We start from the raw sequence: 17785 nt of genomic DNA on the forward strand, positions 1-17785 counted from the left end.
GCTAGGCAAGTAGCTGAGAAATCTCGCAATGATATCAGTTGACTGCAACAAGGCTATGAAATTTTATACCCCGTGTGTTAAACTTTAACTTCTGCCTGCTGTGGTTTTGAATCTCCTCAGGTGTAGGCACTCGTGTGTTGTGTTCTTTGAAAAACCGAACACAACAGTTGTTCAAAAAAGAAAAACAAGAAGAATAGACTCGTGTAAAAGAGTTGCTTCACGAGTTTGAATTCAGAGATGCCTGACAAGTTCAAAGATGTGTTGCAAAAGAAACTCAAACTTTTCCCATATATAACAATGTGTACAAGTTATTCTTAGATACAGCCTCTACAGGAAACACACTTTAGTTCCTACTATTCCAAAATTGAGAATATCATAAAAAGATACTATTATATTATTGTCCTAATATACACATTTCTTGACAAAGCCCTTTTACCAGAATCAACCTATCTTTTCTGGAAGTTAAATGCTTTGATTGAGTAAGCAAAAATGAAGAGAAAAACAACTGATATTCCAACTAGAATGACTGCAACATATCCCACAAAATCGTATTTGAAATCGAAGAAACTCTCTATGAATTCTCCCACTGTCTCCTTTGTTTCCAATTTGTCTTGTAAGTCTCCAAACTGTGAGGCAATTAGTCCGTATAATGTCCACGAAAGGGGGCAAATGTAATAGTACCATCTCCACCACACTGGCATTCTCTGTCATAAACCAAAAAAAAGGAGAGAAAACTGTTAGGTTGGTCATGCTTTTGACGAAAATTTTAGTCCAAAAAGTTGTGTTGAGGGTAATGCAATTTGAAGAAGAATTAGTAGGTAACTTACTGTTTTTGGAACTATGAATCCACTGAAAAGATTCCATACTGCATAAAATGCAGATGAAACAATGGCTGCAATGCTGTGATTAGGAGTAACGGCTACTGTCATCATCCCGTACAATGTGAAGTATAACAAGGTGAAATACATGAAGAACAGATACCAAAAGAACTTGGTAACTGTCCATTCAAATCCAATCATGGCATAGACTATAACACCATATATGATTGTCTGGACGAAAATGTATGGCAGCTCAATCATAATCTGCTTAAAAAAAATCATCCGATGAGCATAGCTAATACAAGTGGTGATGCAATAAAATTAAAAGTCAATGTCAACATTTCAGTGGTTTTGATCAAATTAAATTGATCCTGACCTGTCCAAAAGCATAAGGCAGAGCTGAATACATTCCAGCAGCTCTTTCCCTGTAGAAAACTGTCCTCTCAATAGCAACGACTGGCTGCACTGAAGTAGCATTTTGTACACCAAGAAACAAGACAGCAGCATACATTGAACCTATTGCATTCAAAATATCTTGTTGCCTTCTCCTGAAATTGGGTTCAAAACCATTAGACTTGTGAGAAAAATAAATCTTGAAGATGAAAAACAGTTCATGTATGTTTCTGTTACCTTTTGGAGCCAAGATCCCAAAATATTGTTCCAAACATGAGAGCAATGAAGAATGTAAACAAGAGCCTGACTGCTGTGTAAGGAGGATTTCTCCAGTATGACCAGTGTTGTTTCCAGAAGCAAGCCATGGATTGGGTGAAGAAAGACTGGGAATACTTAGTTTGAAAGTAGAGGTCTTTTAAACCTGGGGCTGGCACACTTAGTTCCTTGATTAAAGCTTTGTTTCTCCTGAATATTTGCTCCACTCAGAATTCAAGAATATATATTGTAATTCTTTACATAGAATGTCATTGTGTTCAACTTGATGATTCATACCTATACAATTCTGAGTTCCTGTACAATTCAGTAAAGTCAACTCCAAGAGCTGTTTCTTGTGCTACTGAAGTTATGTCCAACATCCATGTTGCTGGATTGTAACCATCTCTGATTTTCGGAACTCCATCGATTCCCTGAGGAAAATGGAAAAAGAACCATTACTTAGTGTACTAGACCAACATAATAGGAATTCCAGTTTCTTTACACTAACAGTTCCCTTACCTCAAAATACTTAATAAGGTGAGAAGAATGGCGTCCTAATGGGCCGACAAATATTTCTTCGCCTCCTCGTTTCAGGAGTAGGAGCTGCAATTCATTAGTAGAATGAGAATCTCTTTTTCTAAAACAATTATTTTAAATTTCTAGATTATGGAAGATCGACTGTTGCTCACCTCATCGAAAGCATCAAATATGTCAATGCTAGGCTGATGAATGGTGCAGACTACCGTTCGACCTGTATCTACAGTGTTTCTAACTGTTCTCATCACTATTGCAGCTGCTCTAGCATCTAATCCAGAGGTTGGCTCATCCATGAATATTATAGAAGGATTGGCAACAAGTTCAACTGCAACTGTAAGTCGTTTTCGTTGTTCAGTTGAAAGACCATTCACGCCAGGCAATCCAACAAGTGCTTCTCTTAGAGGTTTTAGCTCTACTAGTTCCATGACCTCCTCTATGAACCTCTGCAATGATACATTTTAATATAACATCCAGTTTCAAGTTATATTAGCAATCCTAGTAGCCAAATTCCAGACTGATTTACCTTTCGGGTTTCACTGTCAACTTCACGAGGCAGTCGAAGCCAAGCAGAATACTGCAATGACTCGTAGACTGTAACATGAGGTGAATGAATGTCAGTTTGCTCACAGTATCCAGCTATCCTAGCAAACGTTTCTTGCTGCTTTGGGTATCCTGATATACTGATGGTTCCTTCAATGTATCCACCGGTTTTCCTACCAGCTAAGACATCCATAAGAGTGGTCTTACCAGCTCCACTAACACCCATTAGAGCTGTCAAAACTCCTGGCCTAAAAGCACCACTCACCCCTTTCAAGAGTTCAAGTCGGTCCTCGATAAAACCTTGAGATTTCATTTCCTGAAGTCACAACATAGACTTAAGAATTTAACTCAGACATGTATAGGACAGTTGATTTCCATAGACTAAATCTTATATGTACCTGTGGCATGTCTACTGCATATCTGATATCATCAAAAGTAATTGAAAGGGGTTCAAAAGGAAGAATCATTCCCTTTCTCTTGTTTAAATCACCCTCAGTTATGTTGCCTACTCTTGAGGACATAGACCTGGAAGATGCACTTCGCCTAACATCGTTTCCTCTTTCTGCATATTTGGCCTTGATACCATTAGTACTTAGTGGAAAATATTAAGTTGAAAGTTCAGTTCAAAGGGAAGAAATATCTACCTGAAGAGCTCTTTCCTATCGGAGATAGCTCAATAACCTCACCCTTTTTGCTTGCATTCCTCTCAGCCACAGTTTCTTCAGAAAGAACTGCCTGAGGTTTACTAAATGCTGCACCAAAATTACCCACCTTGTTGATATGTTAGGATCATCCTAAATATGGAAATGAGATTAGATTGCATAATAGTAGACGGATTCTTACGGTTGAGATAAGCTAAGGCCACTGTGAACAAGAAATTGAATAGCAAAACATATCCAAGAAGAGCTCCTACTCCAATCCAATACCATCTTGCTTCTGGGAAGATTCCACGCGATTTCAAGAATGACACTCCTAATGTATCTGTGCCCGTGGAGTTCGAAGGAACCTATTGAAAAATTCAAGAATAAACTCTCAAATCTACCTTAAAGGCCTGTCCTTCCAAAACTACAGAAGATTTAGCTTACATGTGACCAACTCTTCCCTAGAAATTCGTTCACAGCTATAGCATTCTGTGCATACATCATAGGGGAAATCCAGTATCCCCATATCAGCCATTGCTTCACATTATCTGATAGACAAATAGCTTCCTTTTAGATGAAATAAACAAAACACGAAGAACATATAAATGAGCATTGCCCTTGTGGTTTTACAAAATATTCTGCAATTTTACCTCTTGACAGAATGAATCCACCCATTACAAGAACTATGAGTAGTGCACATGATCCAAATGTATTTGCAACAATGACATTCCTTCCAAGAGCTGCTAAGAATCGAAACAGACCCGAGGCCATCTGGTTAAGACATATGAGCAGAAATAGCTGTTTGAAGAACCTGCAAATAGAAAAATAATCTTGATGAGATCTTATGAACCAAGAAGTTTCATGGTTAAAAAGATCAAATTTCTACCTTCCAACGTCTGCCTCAAATCCAATTACGTAATAAGTCATACACACCCAAATAGCAACTTCTACAAGTGTGATCGGAATCTTGAGGATCCAAGTAGGCAGAGCATATGTCCAAGCAGGAAAGAAAAGTAGATCGCGTTGTTTGTAAAAGGAAGGAAGCTTCATAATACTGAGGGCAAGCTCTGAAAACCCATTAAACATAATCATGATAACTGCATAATACAGTGCACCCAAGAATACTGCACCATCTATCATTGTATTTCTGTGCATCTCAGTTCGTAGGAAGAGTGTCATTGTTATAGTAGCCATCAATGTTAGCTGAAAAGATAACAAAAAATAGTATGTTTTACTTCTACACCAGCATTTTGGAACTTGAAAAGATGACTTGTTCATTTTGACTTGCTACTTACTTGTATCATCTTGAATATATAGACGAATGAGTTCCTCTTCATAAGAAGGTATTCTCTAGCTGTGCAGGCTTTTAAGAGTTCTTTCTTGCTAACACCATACCTCTTGGTGGTTAGAGCAGCAGGGTGGCTCTTGGATTTATCAAAGGGAACAGCAAGCTCATCACCAAGCTTCCTTCCAACATGAAATGATTGAAATGCTTCAGAAAATTCGCGCACTGTGATAAACTTATAAGGTTCATCACGACGTGCCCAGTATTGCTCTTGATCCTTCCTTGATGTCACCTTTTATTAACACATAGTAAATGAGCATAATTAGAAACAAGAAATTCTCCACGACTCGAAAGAGTTGAGGGAGTAATTATCAATGGGGTTTACTTCTTGTAAGAAATCAGCAACTCCTTTCCTCTGGGGGCATTTGAAGCCTATGTACTCAAAGAACTCGAGTACATTCTCCCGGGGACCTTGGTACACAATCTGCCCATCTGATAAGAGAATAATATCATCGAATAAGTCATAAGTTTCTGGTGCAGGCTGCAGAAGTGATATTACAGCAGTTCCTTGAAGAATGTGGATTGACTGCCTAATTGAATTGACAATCTGATAGGTCGTTGAACTGTCTAAACCAGTCGATATCTCATCCATAAAAAGTGCTCTTGCTGGCCCAACCATCATCTCCCCTGTATTACAAGTTATCAACAAGTTTAGCACGACAACTTTTTCGCTACTCTTTGTTTATGTTTATGGTTTCTACAACATCCATTACTATTTTAGACCATACAAGGTGTCTGTTTAACCCAACCTGTTGTTAGCCTCTTTCTCTGCCCCCCAGAAATTCCTCGAATCATTTCGTCTCCAACAATGGTATCAGCACAAATTTCAAGTCCCAATATCTGAAAACAATACATAGAATAGAAAATTGGTGCATTGTTTTCTAGTTTCTGCATTGTTGCTTCATAGTGCATAAGCCATTTACCTTGAGAGTATAATCTGTTACAACATTAGCCTCCTGTCCGTCATTCCATGCTGACTGTTAAATAAACCCCATAGTCAAACCAAGTAACAAATATAACATGAATCTGAATTTTCTGTTTAATATGTCTTCACCTTCATAAAGATATCAACATCAGGATCTGGCTTAATATTTTCTTCCTTCTCTCTCCTAGACAACTCTGCCAAAATTTCTGCATATTCATAACAAACTAATTAAAAAAAAGTACGCGATTCCCAAGAAAGGATTGGAAATGCAACATGTTCATTGTGATATCCCAGAATAAGGGAATCTCACTGACCATATTTGGCTCCAACTCCTTGACATCTAGCAGAAAATGCCAATGTTTCCCTGACTGTCATTTCTCCAATATGAAGATCATTTTGGCTTATATAAGCAGATGTTCTTTGTGGCACAAACTCATCCATCCCATGACCATTATATCTAACTCTCCCTGAAACCTGAAAATGAATAGATTTATCGACTACCAACACAGAACTCCTCACTAATCTGAAAACTGTATTATGTCTAATCATGTTTCTTACTTTGAGATCTTTATCAAGTTTCCCAGCCAAACCTAACAGCAACGTTGTTTTTCCCGAACTTGGTGGTCCTAAAAGCAGTGTCATTCTGCATAACAAGATTGAAATGAATGAATAAACATGACTTTCTTGATTTGTCTAAAAATTACCTTTTTGACAGAAGTGTTTTTCTCACCTTCCTGGTTTGATGATTCCACTGACCTCATGAAGGATTGGTAATGGTTTCTTTCTACTTGGAAGGATATGAAGATAACTCAAGAAATCCTTTTACACAGAAAGTTAAAAAAATGAGTATAATATATTGCATGTAATTTTACAATATGATACAGGACTAGTCCTAGTATGTATGTATGTATTATTATTACCTCTAAGATGTTAACTGTGAAGTTGAATATTGTTGGTAAAGCTCTACTACCTACACGAGCTTCTGCATCTACATTCAAATGCTCGAATCGGACTTCAATTGTAGGAAGATCCAAACCAACTCTGCATCATATCAAAAATCACAAGAAAATGATATTTCAACATTGTTTGGTACGACTAAAGTCATTTTCCAATAACCAAACACCAGAAAATGACTTTCTTGTAAAACGTCTTAAATAAATTTATACCTATCAATCCTTTTTTTGAGCTTCAACAAGAACTTCTCATTATCTTCATCAGCAATCTTGACAAGTCTCTCTAAAAGATTCCTCCTTTCCACCAAATCGAGCTTTGTTATATCAACTTCTCTATATTGTCCTTGTTCTTCACTAAGAATGCCTCTCCTTATACGAAGATACGTTGGAAGTTTCTCAAGAGCAGCCCATTTCAACGCCTCTTCATCATCGTAATCTTCTCTTGAAGACCTTGAAAACACATCCATAGCACTATTTCTCCATACATTTGAACTACTCAAACGTGCACTACTCACCTTCAATATATCTCCACCACCCTCCATTTACTTTTTACATATAAGTATAATTCAAAAGAAAAAATCTTTTAGCTTAGTTCCTCCACCCTTTATGGTTTGGAGGGAGTTTTGATTCTTGAAATTATGTGTAAAGGAGATGTGATTTATATATACAAAGTAAAGAGAATAAAATAGAGTAGAGGGTCAACTTCTAGATACTATTTTAGTGATTTGACGTAAGTGTTGATGCAAACAAAATTAATGCATCATGCTAAAGTTTGTTGTTTGACCATACTATAGTTAATAGTAGTATGATTCATGATCACCCTCCCATTACTCAATTATTGAACCAAAATAAGGTAACAAAAAAAATTAAAAATTTAAATATGAGGTTGGAATACTCCCTCCGTCCATCTTTACTTGTCTGAAATACTAAAAATAGTTGTCCAACTTTACGTGTTCAGTTTGGAAAACCAAGAGATCGATACTTTATCATTTTGTATCTATTTTACCCTTGCTATTAAATACTCCCTATTCATTTTTTAACATTTAGACGACTTATAGTCTTTCATTTATTTAATTTTCTTAAGGGGTGTGTCAAGTCAAACATGGATGAAGGAGTGGTAAATACTCTTGTACCCTCAACTAGAGATTTCAGTTCAAGTAATGAAACTGAGTCAACTTTAGTAGGAATGCTCTGAGCTTTTAATGATGTAATTTGAATTAATCGAATCAATGAAAATCAGAAAGATAACATTAATAATAAAAGTTGTAGAGAATAAAATCAGCATAGGTTAGTGTAAATGATACTGGCTAGGACTAACCAATTAATTAGGCATCCTCAACAACCCATGATCATCATGTCTTACTTATTTCTTTTATTTCAAGCCTAATTTATAATTAATATACATCTAAATCTCATCCTTATAAATTGCAAAAAGATAGAAATAATCCCTATAGTCTTAAATCCTAAGTAAAATAAAGTCTTATATGAAGTATGATGTAAGCCAGTATAAGCAATGACCAGCTAGAAGAAAAAAAAAAGGAAACAAAATAATTTTTTTAAAAAAATAAATATATAATGATGGTGTCGATCCAACTTGCACGAATACATGGAGAATTGTTACCCCATCAGTATAAGTATCGTCACCTAAATATCAATGTAATGTATCCCTATTATGTTGCGGTATTGATAAAAAAAGTCAATCTAGAATCATCCAAATCAAACCATGCTTATCAATATTAATGTAAAAGTACTACGTACGAAACAATACTGAAATTAAGAGGAGGGAGGCAAGGAAGATGAAATTGATTTTATTTAATATTTGCATATTAAGACAAACTTTTTTATTTTCCATCTTTTTGTTATTTTTTTTCTTTTTTAAGTAACACCATGTTGAGGAAAATGGAAACAAAGAGCACAGGTAAGAGCTGGATATATAATGCTTCTACGGATTAGTTGGGATTTGTTTTGTACTTTATTTTCAAGATCATGGTGTAAATAAATTATTTCAGTTGAAGCTAATAAAAGATTATTGTATATTTGAAATATTAGATTTACAGCTTTTAAAATTTGTGTATTAAATGGATGTAACCATGTAAGGCACATGCATAGCATCTTCCTTTCTCTTTTTCTTTTTTTGGTTATCAAAAATCCACCTGAAGGTCAGCAAACAAAAAATAAAATAAAATTTAATGACAGATTCTTTTCTCATAATTTTTGTTGGTGAAAATACAATAATTACAGTTAAATTAAAATTAAAAAAAAATAAAAATTTCATTTTAGGCTAAGGTATATATATATATCTTGCTTTTTAAATGAGATTCAAGCTAATATGATAGAATCTTTATCCGTCCTTTTTGTTTATTAAGAAAAAAGGCGTTTTTAACTCAAAAGTAACGACAAGGTCATTTTTGGATCAAATATTCATTACAATATCATTTTTGGACCAAACTATTATTCGTTGATCTTGAACAAGCAATGTACAAATTTGAAGAAAACGTCTTTTGGTAGGATAGTTCCATTCATTGAAAATTACGTCCAATAGAGTAATAACGGCATGAATTTTCTTCAAGTTTAGTATTGACATGCTCAGAAGTAATCTTTTTCTTTCTTTTACGTACTTTTAAGGATGTGTTTGGTATGATGGAGACTATTCTCTGCGGAAAATGTTTTTTTTTTTTAATAAATAAGTTGTGTCTGGTATGTAAATATAAAAAAAGTATAATACATAAATACGTCCTTTTATCTAGCTTTAACTGATATTTATGTGCCTTTCAATCTTAGATGTGCACAAGTATAGATACTTAAATTTGTATAAATTATAAGTAGACACACGCGTCTTACATGTCATGATACGCCTAGGACACAAATTGTCATATATGATGTCATGTAGGACGAATAGACACATTCATCCTACATGACATCCTATATGACAATTGGATGAGTGGGTGGATACAATATGTTATCTCCTATATTCAAGTTAGTAAATACAGAAACAGAAAAGATGAAATAGTCAGACAAAAAAGAAGTAATCTCAGTCCACAGAATTTACTGTGCATCCTTAAGAAATTTAATTCCCTGTAAATTAATTCATCCCAAGATAAAACGGATTAACTATTAAAGAAGTAGCGGTACCTCAAACTTTCAATAATTTCAGCAAACTCAAAATCAACAAGGAGAGCATACATAGACTCAGTCGATCGACAATTTTATTTGTAAGAAAATGTAAATTTATGCAGAAGAGAGAAAAAATTTCAGTATATGAAAAATGAGAGAAGTCTCTCTATTTATAGCCAACTGCAACAAGCGACACAGCTGTTCGGACAATAGTGTGAACGCATCTGTTCAGACAAGAGTGTGAACGCATCTGTTCAGACATGTCTTTTAGAACGTTTGTGTCTTTTGGAAAAAGAAGTGTCTTTTCGGAAGGAACATGTCCCTTCTGAGCGACATTACCGTTACACGAATTTTCAAACAATTTCGTTACGCGAAATTAGTTCTGTTAATTAATTAATTAACATTCTGAATTAATTTTTAAGAAAAAGAAAATTAATTAATGAGATTGATTAAATATTTTTTTCCTAAAAAATTATCAATCAATCATTTGTCAAAGTCAAAGCCGAGACCGAACGACGACGATGGCGCGAGGGGCACCTACTTAACCCTTTAAGAGCTATAGGAAGTGTTTCCTAATATAAGGACAACTTTTTTCCTTTTTTCTACCAATATGAACTTTTTAGTTTCAATGATTTTTATTTTCCCTCCAAATTGATTCCCCCACATTTCTCAATTCTCATTCATTCTTATTTCACATTCACACCTAATTTAAAACTCAACACAATAAACATAGTATGATACTTATAAAACTTTGTTTTTCCAACGAAATTCATTTTAAGGAATTTGTTTTCCTAGAGAAAGAATTTTCCAAACATTTTGTACAACTATATCAAACACACCCTTAATGTTATTTGCTCATGAAATACCTATCCACCAAATTGATGCGTAAAGATCTCCCACTTTTAATTAGAGGTCTTAAATTCGAATTCTAAGTATGAAAAGAATCTTATTGAAAATGTCATTCCAGAATGAGCCCTGAAATGCATGATTCGAATTCAGTTAGAACTCCAATATAAATATCGAATATCATTTTTTTTTAAAAAAAACAAGTTGGGAGTTGGAGGAAGTCATATTAAAGAGGGGCACCAGCCCTAGAGGACACAAAGTTGGGAGTTTGAGGAAGTCATACTAATTTTGTATTTGACGACACTTCATTAGGGTCAGTGTGTCATTAATGAACTTAATATAATTTCTAATAATATTATGTGCAGTTGTAATAACCACTATCTATTTCCTTAAATAAATAAATACTAATACTATAATTCCTTTTCATAGAATCTTAAGTAAGAACCAAACTATTTTCTAATCATTTATTACAGATTTGTTGCATAGAAATTTGTATTTATGGACGAAACGTGCTGAACAATGCATTATAATTTATAACTTAAGGTTGTTTGCTAAAAGGAAGGAAAAACAAATAATTTTGTGGATGGAAAACCTCAAACCCTATTTCATAAGGAGATCAAAGTTAGCATTTGTTTTGAAAGAAAAACTAAAAATGATCGCCTGATCGATATAAATAATTCATGTAGTAATGAATTTCAAATTACCTGAATTTTGTTCATATTTTAAAGGTAGGAGCTAGTGAGGGTGGATCAAAGGAGTTTATTTCACTTTGAATTATTGAAATATAAATTGTCTAATACAGTATGATGATATATTTGATTTTGGTGCAAATTTAGCTATAAATCAATGAGATTTGAACACTAAGTTGGGGGATTTTGATATAATAACGAGGTAATTTATTGGAGATATGACCTAACTAAGTCAAAATTTATACTTGACTATTAAAATGAAACCTCAAGGTTATAGGCGCCAATTCGTTCATGTAATTTATTTCAGGATTTGACGATTAAGTTGATCAAAGACTGACTATTTTGACTTTTCGTAAAATGGTGTACGTTGTCTAACCTAATTTGATAGATTACTAGTCATCGATTAAGAGGGTGTTTAGATTGGCTTAAAAATTGATCAAACCTACTTTTAAGTCAGTTTTTGATTTCTGAAAGTATTTGACAAGGTCAAGAATGACTTAAAATAAGTCAAAAACCAAAAGTAGGTCTCCCCCTACTTTTTATTTTTTTAATTAAAAGTCATTTCAATTTGACTTTTTATTTTTGACTTAAAAACTACTTTTTTTAAGTCAATCCAAACGAACCGTAAGACTACTTGAGATTGCTTGCTTTACTTCGGACAATACTCCTTTTGTCCCTAATTACTTGTCAACTTTTGAATTGACACACCTATTAAGAAAACAATAATTGATAGAGTGAGTTTACCATTTTACCCCTAATAATTATGAAGTGGATGAATTAAAAACTAGTACTACCATTTTCAAAGTAATTAATTGAGGGTATAATGGATAATTATTTTTTTTGTCCTTTCTTGATTTGTCAAAATGGAAAAATAATTACGGACAACTACAAAAAAAATATGGACAAGTAATTAAGGACAGAGGGAGTACTAGATTGAGATTTCATCATTTTCGATGTGAGTGGCATTTTAGCTTCTCAATTATTTTCTTTTTAAAAAAACAAAACTTGAAATATGTATTATTGCTTTCAGAATTACGTAATTGCTTATCGCCAGAAAATTTTGCCAGAATTTGACTAGAATGATAAAATAACATATTTCACACTAGTTTATTTTACCTTTTTGAATATTTTTATCCTTTTAACTTTAATACTTTTTAATTAAAAAATAAAAAAAATATTCGTTTATTTTAAAATAAAAAGAATATTATAAACTTTTTAATTTTCTGGCCATTTAGCATTACCCTTAGAGCTATTATAATTTTCTTTTAGTTAATACTTATAAAGTAGACTTTGATGACATAAAGGTTGGTGCTTTGGACGATATAAGATTGAGATTTTTATCATTTTCGATGTGAGTGACATTTTAACTTCTAAACTATTCACCTTTTCAAGAACAAAGCTTGAAATATGTGTGATCGTTTTCAAAATAGCCAAGTAAGTTTATCGTAAGATTAGTGAGTTTTATATCATTTACGCTATTTGGAACTATTATAATGGAAAATTTTTTTGGCCAGAAAATTTGGTGAGAATTGGACCAAAATGGTAAAATAACATATTTTACATTATGTTATTTTATCTTTTTGAACATTTTTACCCTTTTTAATTTTAATACCTTTTAATTAAAAAATAAATAAAGATCAACTTATTTTAAAATAAAAATGATATTATAGACTTTTTAAATTTCTGATCAAATTCTGACTAAATTTTCTGATCATTTAGCATTACCCCCATTATAATTTTCTTTTTGGTTAACTTGATAAAGTTGAATGCCTTTGATGGCATAAAAGAGAAAAATAATTTTTTTTTTCTTCCACTCCATATGCCCCTCTCATACGATGGACCTTTTCTATATTTATAAGATACCATGGCAATCTCAAAGTTATGCCTAAATGATTTTTTAGAGGACAAGTCAAAATCAATTACCTTTCCTAATACAGTATAGTATTAAGTAATAAAATATGATGCACTTAAAATCTTGTCTTAAATGAATGAAGAATCTTTGGTCCTAGGAAAATGGAATTCAAGTTTAGTTAGGGAGTCGCACCAAGCAACGAATAAGTCAAAGAAAATTACTCACTCATCTCAAGTATGTCATCGATATTTGATTACATACCAAATTTTAAAATAAAATAAAATAAATTGAAATTTATACTATAAAATAAGAAAAAATTATTTAAATACACAACTTATTTTACTATATTTTCTAAAATTTCCTACCATTTAAAAAAATTACAAAAATCCCTACTCTCTCCTATTCTCGGAACATCACTTTACGCGGTGTATCGATCATATACATCACTTTACGGCTTACGCAATGTATCGAAGCGTTAAGTGATGTATCCGAAATCGAGACGCAATGTGTTAGAACGTCGAGGGATGTATTCGAAACCGAAACGCGATCAATGTATTAGCACGTTTTGGGATGTATCCGGATTTCACCAAATTTAAAGGATTTTTGCAATTTGGAAAAGAGTAGGAATATGATGTAATTAGCTCTTAACACAATGAAATTTGTGTAAAATTCTCAAAATAAATTAAAAATATTTATGCGATTATAAATTATATTATTGAGAATATATAAAAAATATTTAAAATTAAATTATTAATAAACATAAAAGATACACTATCAATTTTTTAAACTAACAAAAAAGTAATCACCTAAGGATATGCCTAGTGGTTAGTGAAGTGGTTGAATACAAAGTTATCTAGTATCTGTTGCTGCTGGTGAGAAGTAACATGTATCCAATAAAATCAATTGAGGTATGCAAAAACTGTTCCAAACACCGTAATCATAAAAAAAAAAAAAAGTAATCACATAAATCGAGAACGTTATCACCTTTGCTTATCCCTAATTTCAATGGAAGAACCACTTATAGTAAAACCAAACAGTATCTTCCGTATTAAATTTAATTTCAATAAAAATAACTGTAAGAAGAAGGGCATCTAGAAAGTATTTAATTTCTTTAATGCAACTTGTACTGTTAAATGATCATCTTACTTCAGCAATAATAACATATTACTACGTAGAACTATTTATTTTCCTTTCATTTAATTTAAAAAATTCTCGATTATTGAGTTTAAATAATTAAAAAACTTCTAAGACTTTACTCACCTTATTTTAAAAATCCCTTTGGCATCTTCTATACTAATTTGCTCTGAAAAATATGCTGAAGGAATTTTTCGAATCTTTGCTAGGCATATCATTGTTCAATTTATTAATTTTAAAAAATGTAGTGTTATCCATATACATTGTTTTGTAGCGCACTGTCTCCTCTCAGAATCAAATAAAAGAATTTTTATGTTATGAATTTTAAATCGTAATTTTTAAATTTAGTGAGGTCAGAATAGATTATGCATCATAATTTAATAAATCAATCAATTTCGTTTAAAAAATCCAACAAAAACCATTAAAACTAATAAGAAAACCAACAAAATTCGAGTTAAGGTACTTGATTTAATTTTTATATTTGAAAAACTGACTTAATCACATAAATCGATAATTTTTTTCTTGATTTTATATGTTTATTTAAAAATCAATAAAATACTTACAAAATATTTAACGAAGAATTTCTAGATTAACTTAAGATCGTTTTAGAAATCAATAACCTTCAAATTTTGAATCCGTCTTTAACCTAGTAAATAAACGTATCAAATATCCCCGTTCTACCAACTCCAACACTTACTCTTCTCTGTATTTAGACATCTTCCAATCAGTGAATTTATCGCTAGTCAATTGTTTCATAAAATACAGACATTATACAACCATACTACTAACGGTATATATTTTAAAGGCCAAACACATATACAACCCCTCTAACTTACCCTCATTTTTCATTTTGGCACTCCAACTTAGCCTTGCTCCATTTTAACCCTTAAACTCCATTTTTTATGTACCATTTTAACACGAAATACTATTTTTATGATTTCTTTATTTATATATATATATATATTCTTCAATTGCAACTTCTTATTTTAAAATCGACATGTCAGTTAATTTTAGTTAAAAAATAATTCTTTTTAAAAAATAATAATTTCTTTTTAAGAGTTTTATGTATTTTTATGTGAAAAATAACCGACGAAATTGTGTTGGTTTTCTTTCTTAAAAATCACTGACAATCTAACAAATTAAAGTCAATCGAGTTTTAACATATTTTAGAAGTGTTATTAGCAATGAACAAGAGTCCTTTTTACTTGTATTGAAGATGAGTTTTTTTATTCGTATTGATTTATATTAAAAATAAAAAGTAAGTATTTGCGTTAAATTTAGATAGCCTAGATGATAGAAATAATAAATAAGTAGTGTTATTTAATTTAATTGAATGTTTAAGAAAGAAAATCAAAGAACTTTCGTCAATTTACTTTCATGCAAAAATACAGAGAAATCTCAAAAGATAATATTATTGTTTGAAAATTTTTATGTTCGTTCGCGAATGTTTAATTATTTTACGAAAATTAACAGACACACGTCTATTTTTTTTAAATAAAAAATTGCAATTGAAAAACATAAATAAATAAAAAAATCATAAAAATTAGTATTAGTGTTTAAATGGTACAGAAAAAATGGAGCTTAAGGGTTAAAATGAAACAAGGCTAAGTTGGAGTGTCAAAATGAAAAATGAGGGCAAGTTTGAGAGATTGTGTATGTGTTTGGCCTATTTTAAACAAAATTATCAGTATGGTATTCTGGGTGGAGCTAGCCTTTGAGATATGAGATTGGCTAAACTAAGTAATTTTGATTTAAACTCTATATTTGTCTATTCATTTAATATATACACATTATATTTAAAATTCAATAACTTGAAAGAGTTAGAATTCTAAACTCATAAGCTACCTCCAAAAAAGTGATAGCCAAATATGAAAGACATTTATATTTTATTTTTAGAAAAAATAAAAAGTAATTATGATAATACTTTGACTTTTCTTCCAAAATAAGATAAATCTCATATATATAAAAGAAAATCAAGAAAAATTCCTAACACTTGTAACATAGTTTACATGATCATTCATACAAGTTACTACTCTATACAGAAAGATAATTATATTCTAGATAAAAAAGACGAACAATAGGAAGCATAATTGCTTGTTGGATAAATAGATAAATGTAACTGCTCATTATTAACTAATTTTATAAACTTAACACACATGCATGGTTCGTTAAAACAAAATCATATACATGAGATACGTACAAAACGAATATATAATTAGGTAGGACATTAGCTAGTTACGAATAATAAGTGTACCCTCTGTCCCAAGCATGCTGAAAATTATGAAAAAATTATCGAAACCACATTGTTATTAATGATGATTTATGAAGAAAATCTTTGTTGGCAAATAAATAAGCTTTTTGTGTGTGTGTGTTTGTATTATCGTTTAAAATGATCATCATAAACTTTATAGTCAATAAAATTAAAATCATAGTTTCGCCTGTTTGTAATAATCCTTAATTCATATCGAACATTTGTTAAGCAAATTTCTATTTCTAGCAGCAAGTAATTAATCTCATTTTTCTTTCTTCATCAATTAATCAACCTTGGGAATATAAAATCAATCAAAATATGAAGAAAAAAAAAGGAACATTTCACTAATTTTGCATCTGGCATGTCCAACCATGTTTGTTATGTTGCATGTGTACCATATCTCACTCAATCCCAAAAAAGATTTGTCGGTTTTTTTTTCCCCAATATTTTATAAAATTTCAACTAATTATTTTATGGAATCTATTGGTATTATCATTAAAATGATCAAGGCTGGTACATGAATCATACTTAACATTTTAATTTAATTAATTGTTTGACAAGAAAATAATCAAACTGCATACCAAAAAAAAAATCGATAATAACGTTAGATTATAAAGTCAGCGATTTGTAGAACAATCAAATATTATATGAACAAGGAAAAACTACCTTTTTTAAAAAATTAGTAAGTGTGTATAAGTGAGACACGTAGCTAATAGATAGTTCTCATTTTGCTTCTTTTTGCCTTTTTTATTTGTAAAAATAAAGTCGTCTCATTTTTTAATTTTTCCCATAATAAAAAAAAAGATAGTATGAAATAAGAATATAAGTAAATAATAATGTAGGATTATAATTTTCCTTAAAGCTTTTTCAATATTTAGAAGCTAAGAAGAATCTTCGTAGTTCAATATTGATTGACTACATGAAATTCACCTTATTAGTGCGAGTCTGATTATAATTCCTTTCGTCTACCCCTATTTTTTATTTTATTTTATAAAAATATATATTTAGAAGCTAAAACTCATGTTTTTGTTGCCAGTGGCTTCCCTGTATTGTAGACCTCTTTTTTCTTTTTTGGTACACTGGAGATACTTTAAAAAGAAAATCAAAACATCATTCATGAGTTATATTGGTTAAATCTACAAAGAGATAAAACTCTCTATTTATAAGTGTGTTCCTAAATTAGCACAATTTTTCTTCTTGTTTATGACCTTAATTTAGCAAATTTTTTGCAATCTTTAATAATAGTTTGCAAGAGCTAATGACATTAAGGGTGTGTTTGGTACGGAGGAAAATGTTTTCCCGAAAAACAAGTTGATTTTTGACTTATTTTCCCATGTTTGGTAGTTGAGTAGAAAATATTTTCCGAAAAAAAATTTTAGTGTTTGATTTATGAATGAAAAATATTTTTGAGAAATATCTTTTATTTTTACTAGAGTAGAAAATAATTTTTGAAAACAAACTTAAATTTTTTTTGGGGGTGGGGGGTGGGAGG

At 31.4% G+C, this 17785-nt stretch overlaps 1 protein-coding gene across 5 annotated transcripts in view; it reads right to left on the bottom strand.

Annotated features, from left to right (window-relative positions):
- Positions 1–289: 289 nt before the first annotated feature.
- Positions 290–17785, bottom strand: part of LOC125852226 (pleiotropic drug resistance protein 1) — a 25244-nt gene continuing 7748 nt past the window's right edge. Inside the window, exons 1-24 of one of the 5 annotated variants that reach the window (XM_049531963.1) lie at positions 6621–7026; positions 6375–6495; positions 6185–6273; positions 6013–6097; positions 5769–5928; positions 5584–5660; positions 5453–5506; positions 5279–5369; positions 4855–5156; positions 4480–4761; positions 4071–4387; positions 3835–3995; positions 3629–3732; positions 3387–3549; positions 3188–3295; positions 2942–3105; positions 2527–2859; positions 2156–2446; positions 1986–2069; positions 1764–1897; positions 1449–1676; positions 1195–1366; positions 828–1082; positions 290–704 (exon numbers count right to left, since the gene is read on the bottom strand). In XM_049531963.1, the coding sequence (XP_049387920.1) occupies positions 447–704; positions 828–1082; positions 1195–1366; positions 1449–1676; positions 1764–1897; positions 1986–2069; positions 2156–2446; positions 2527–2859; positions 2942–3105; positions 3188–3295; positions 3387–3549; positions 3629–3732; positions 3835–3995; positions 4071–4387; positions 4480–4761; positions 4855–5156; positions 5279–5369; positions 5453–5506; positions 5584–5660; positions 5769–5928; positions 6013–6097; positions 6185–6273; positions 6375–6495; positions 6621–6949 (4362 nt within the window). In that variant the 5' untranslated portion in view covers positions 6950–7026 and the 3' untranslated portion in view covers positions 290–446. Of the gene's footprint in view, positions 705–827; positions 1083–1194; positions 1367–1448; positions 1677–1763; positions 1898–1985; positions 2070–2155; positions 2447–2526; positions 2860–2941; positions 3106–3187; positions 3296–3386; positions 3550–3628; positions 3733–3834; positions 3996–4070; positions 4388–4479; positions 4762–4854; positions 5157–5278; positions 5370–5452; positions 5507–5583; positions 5661–5768; positions 5929–6012; positions 6098–6184; positions 6274–6374; positions 6496–6620; positions 7027–17785 lie in introns of those variants that run through there. The other 4 variants (XM_049531962.1, XM_049531961.1, XM_049531960.1 and 1 more) reach the window with 4 other exon arrangements.

The sequence above is a fragment of the Solanum stenotomum genome, unplaced genomic scaffold (genome assembly GCF_019186545.1).
Source record: "Solanum stenotomum isolate F172 unplaced genomic scaffold, ASM1918654v1 scaffold33061, whole genome shotgun sequence".
NCBI classification, from domain to species: Eukaryota; Viridiplantae; Streptophyta; class Magnoliopsida; order Solanales; family Solanaceae; genus Solanum; species Solanum stenotomum.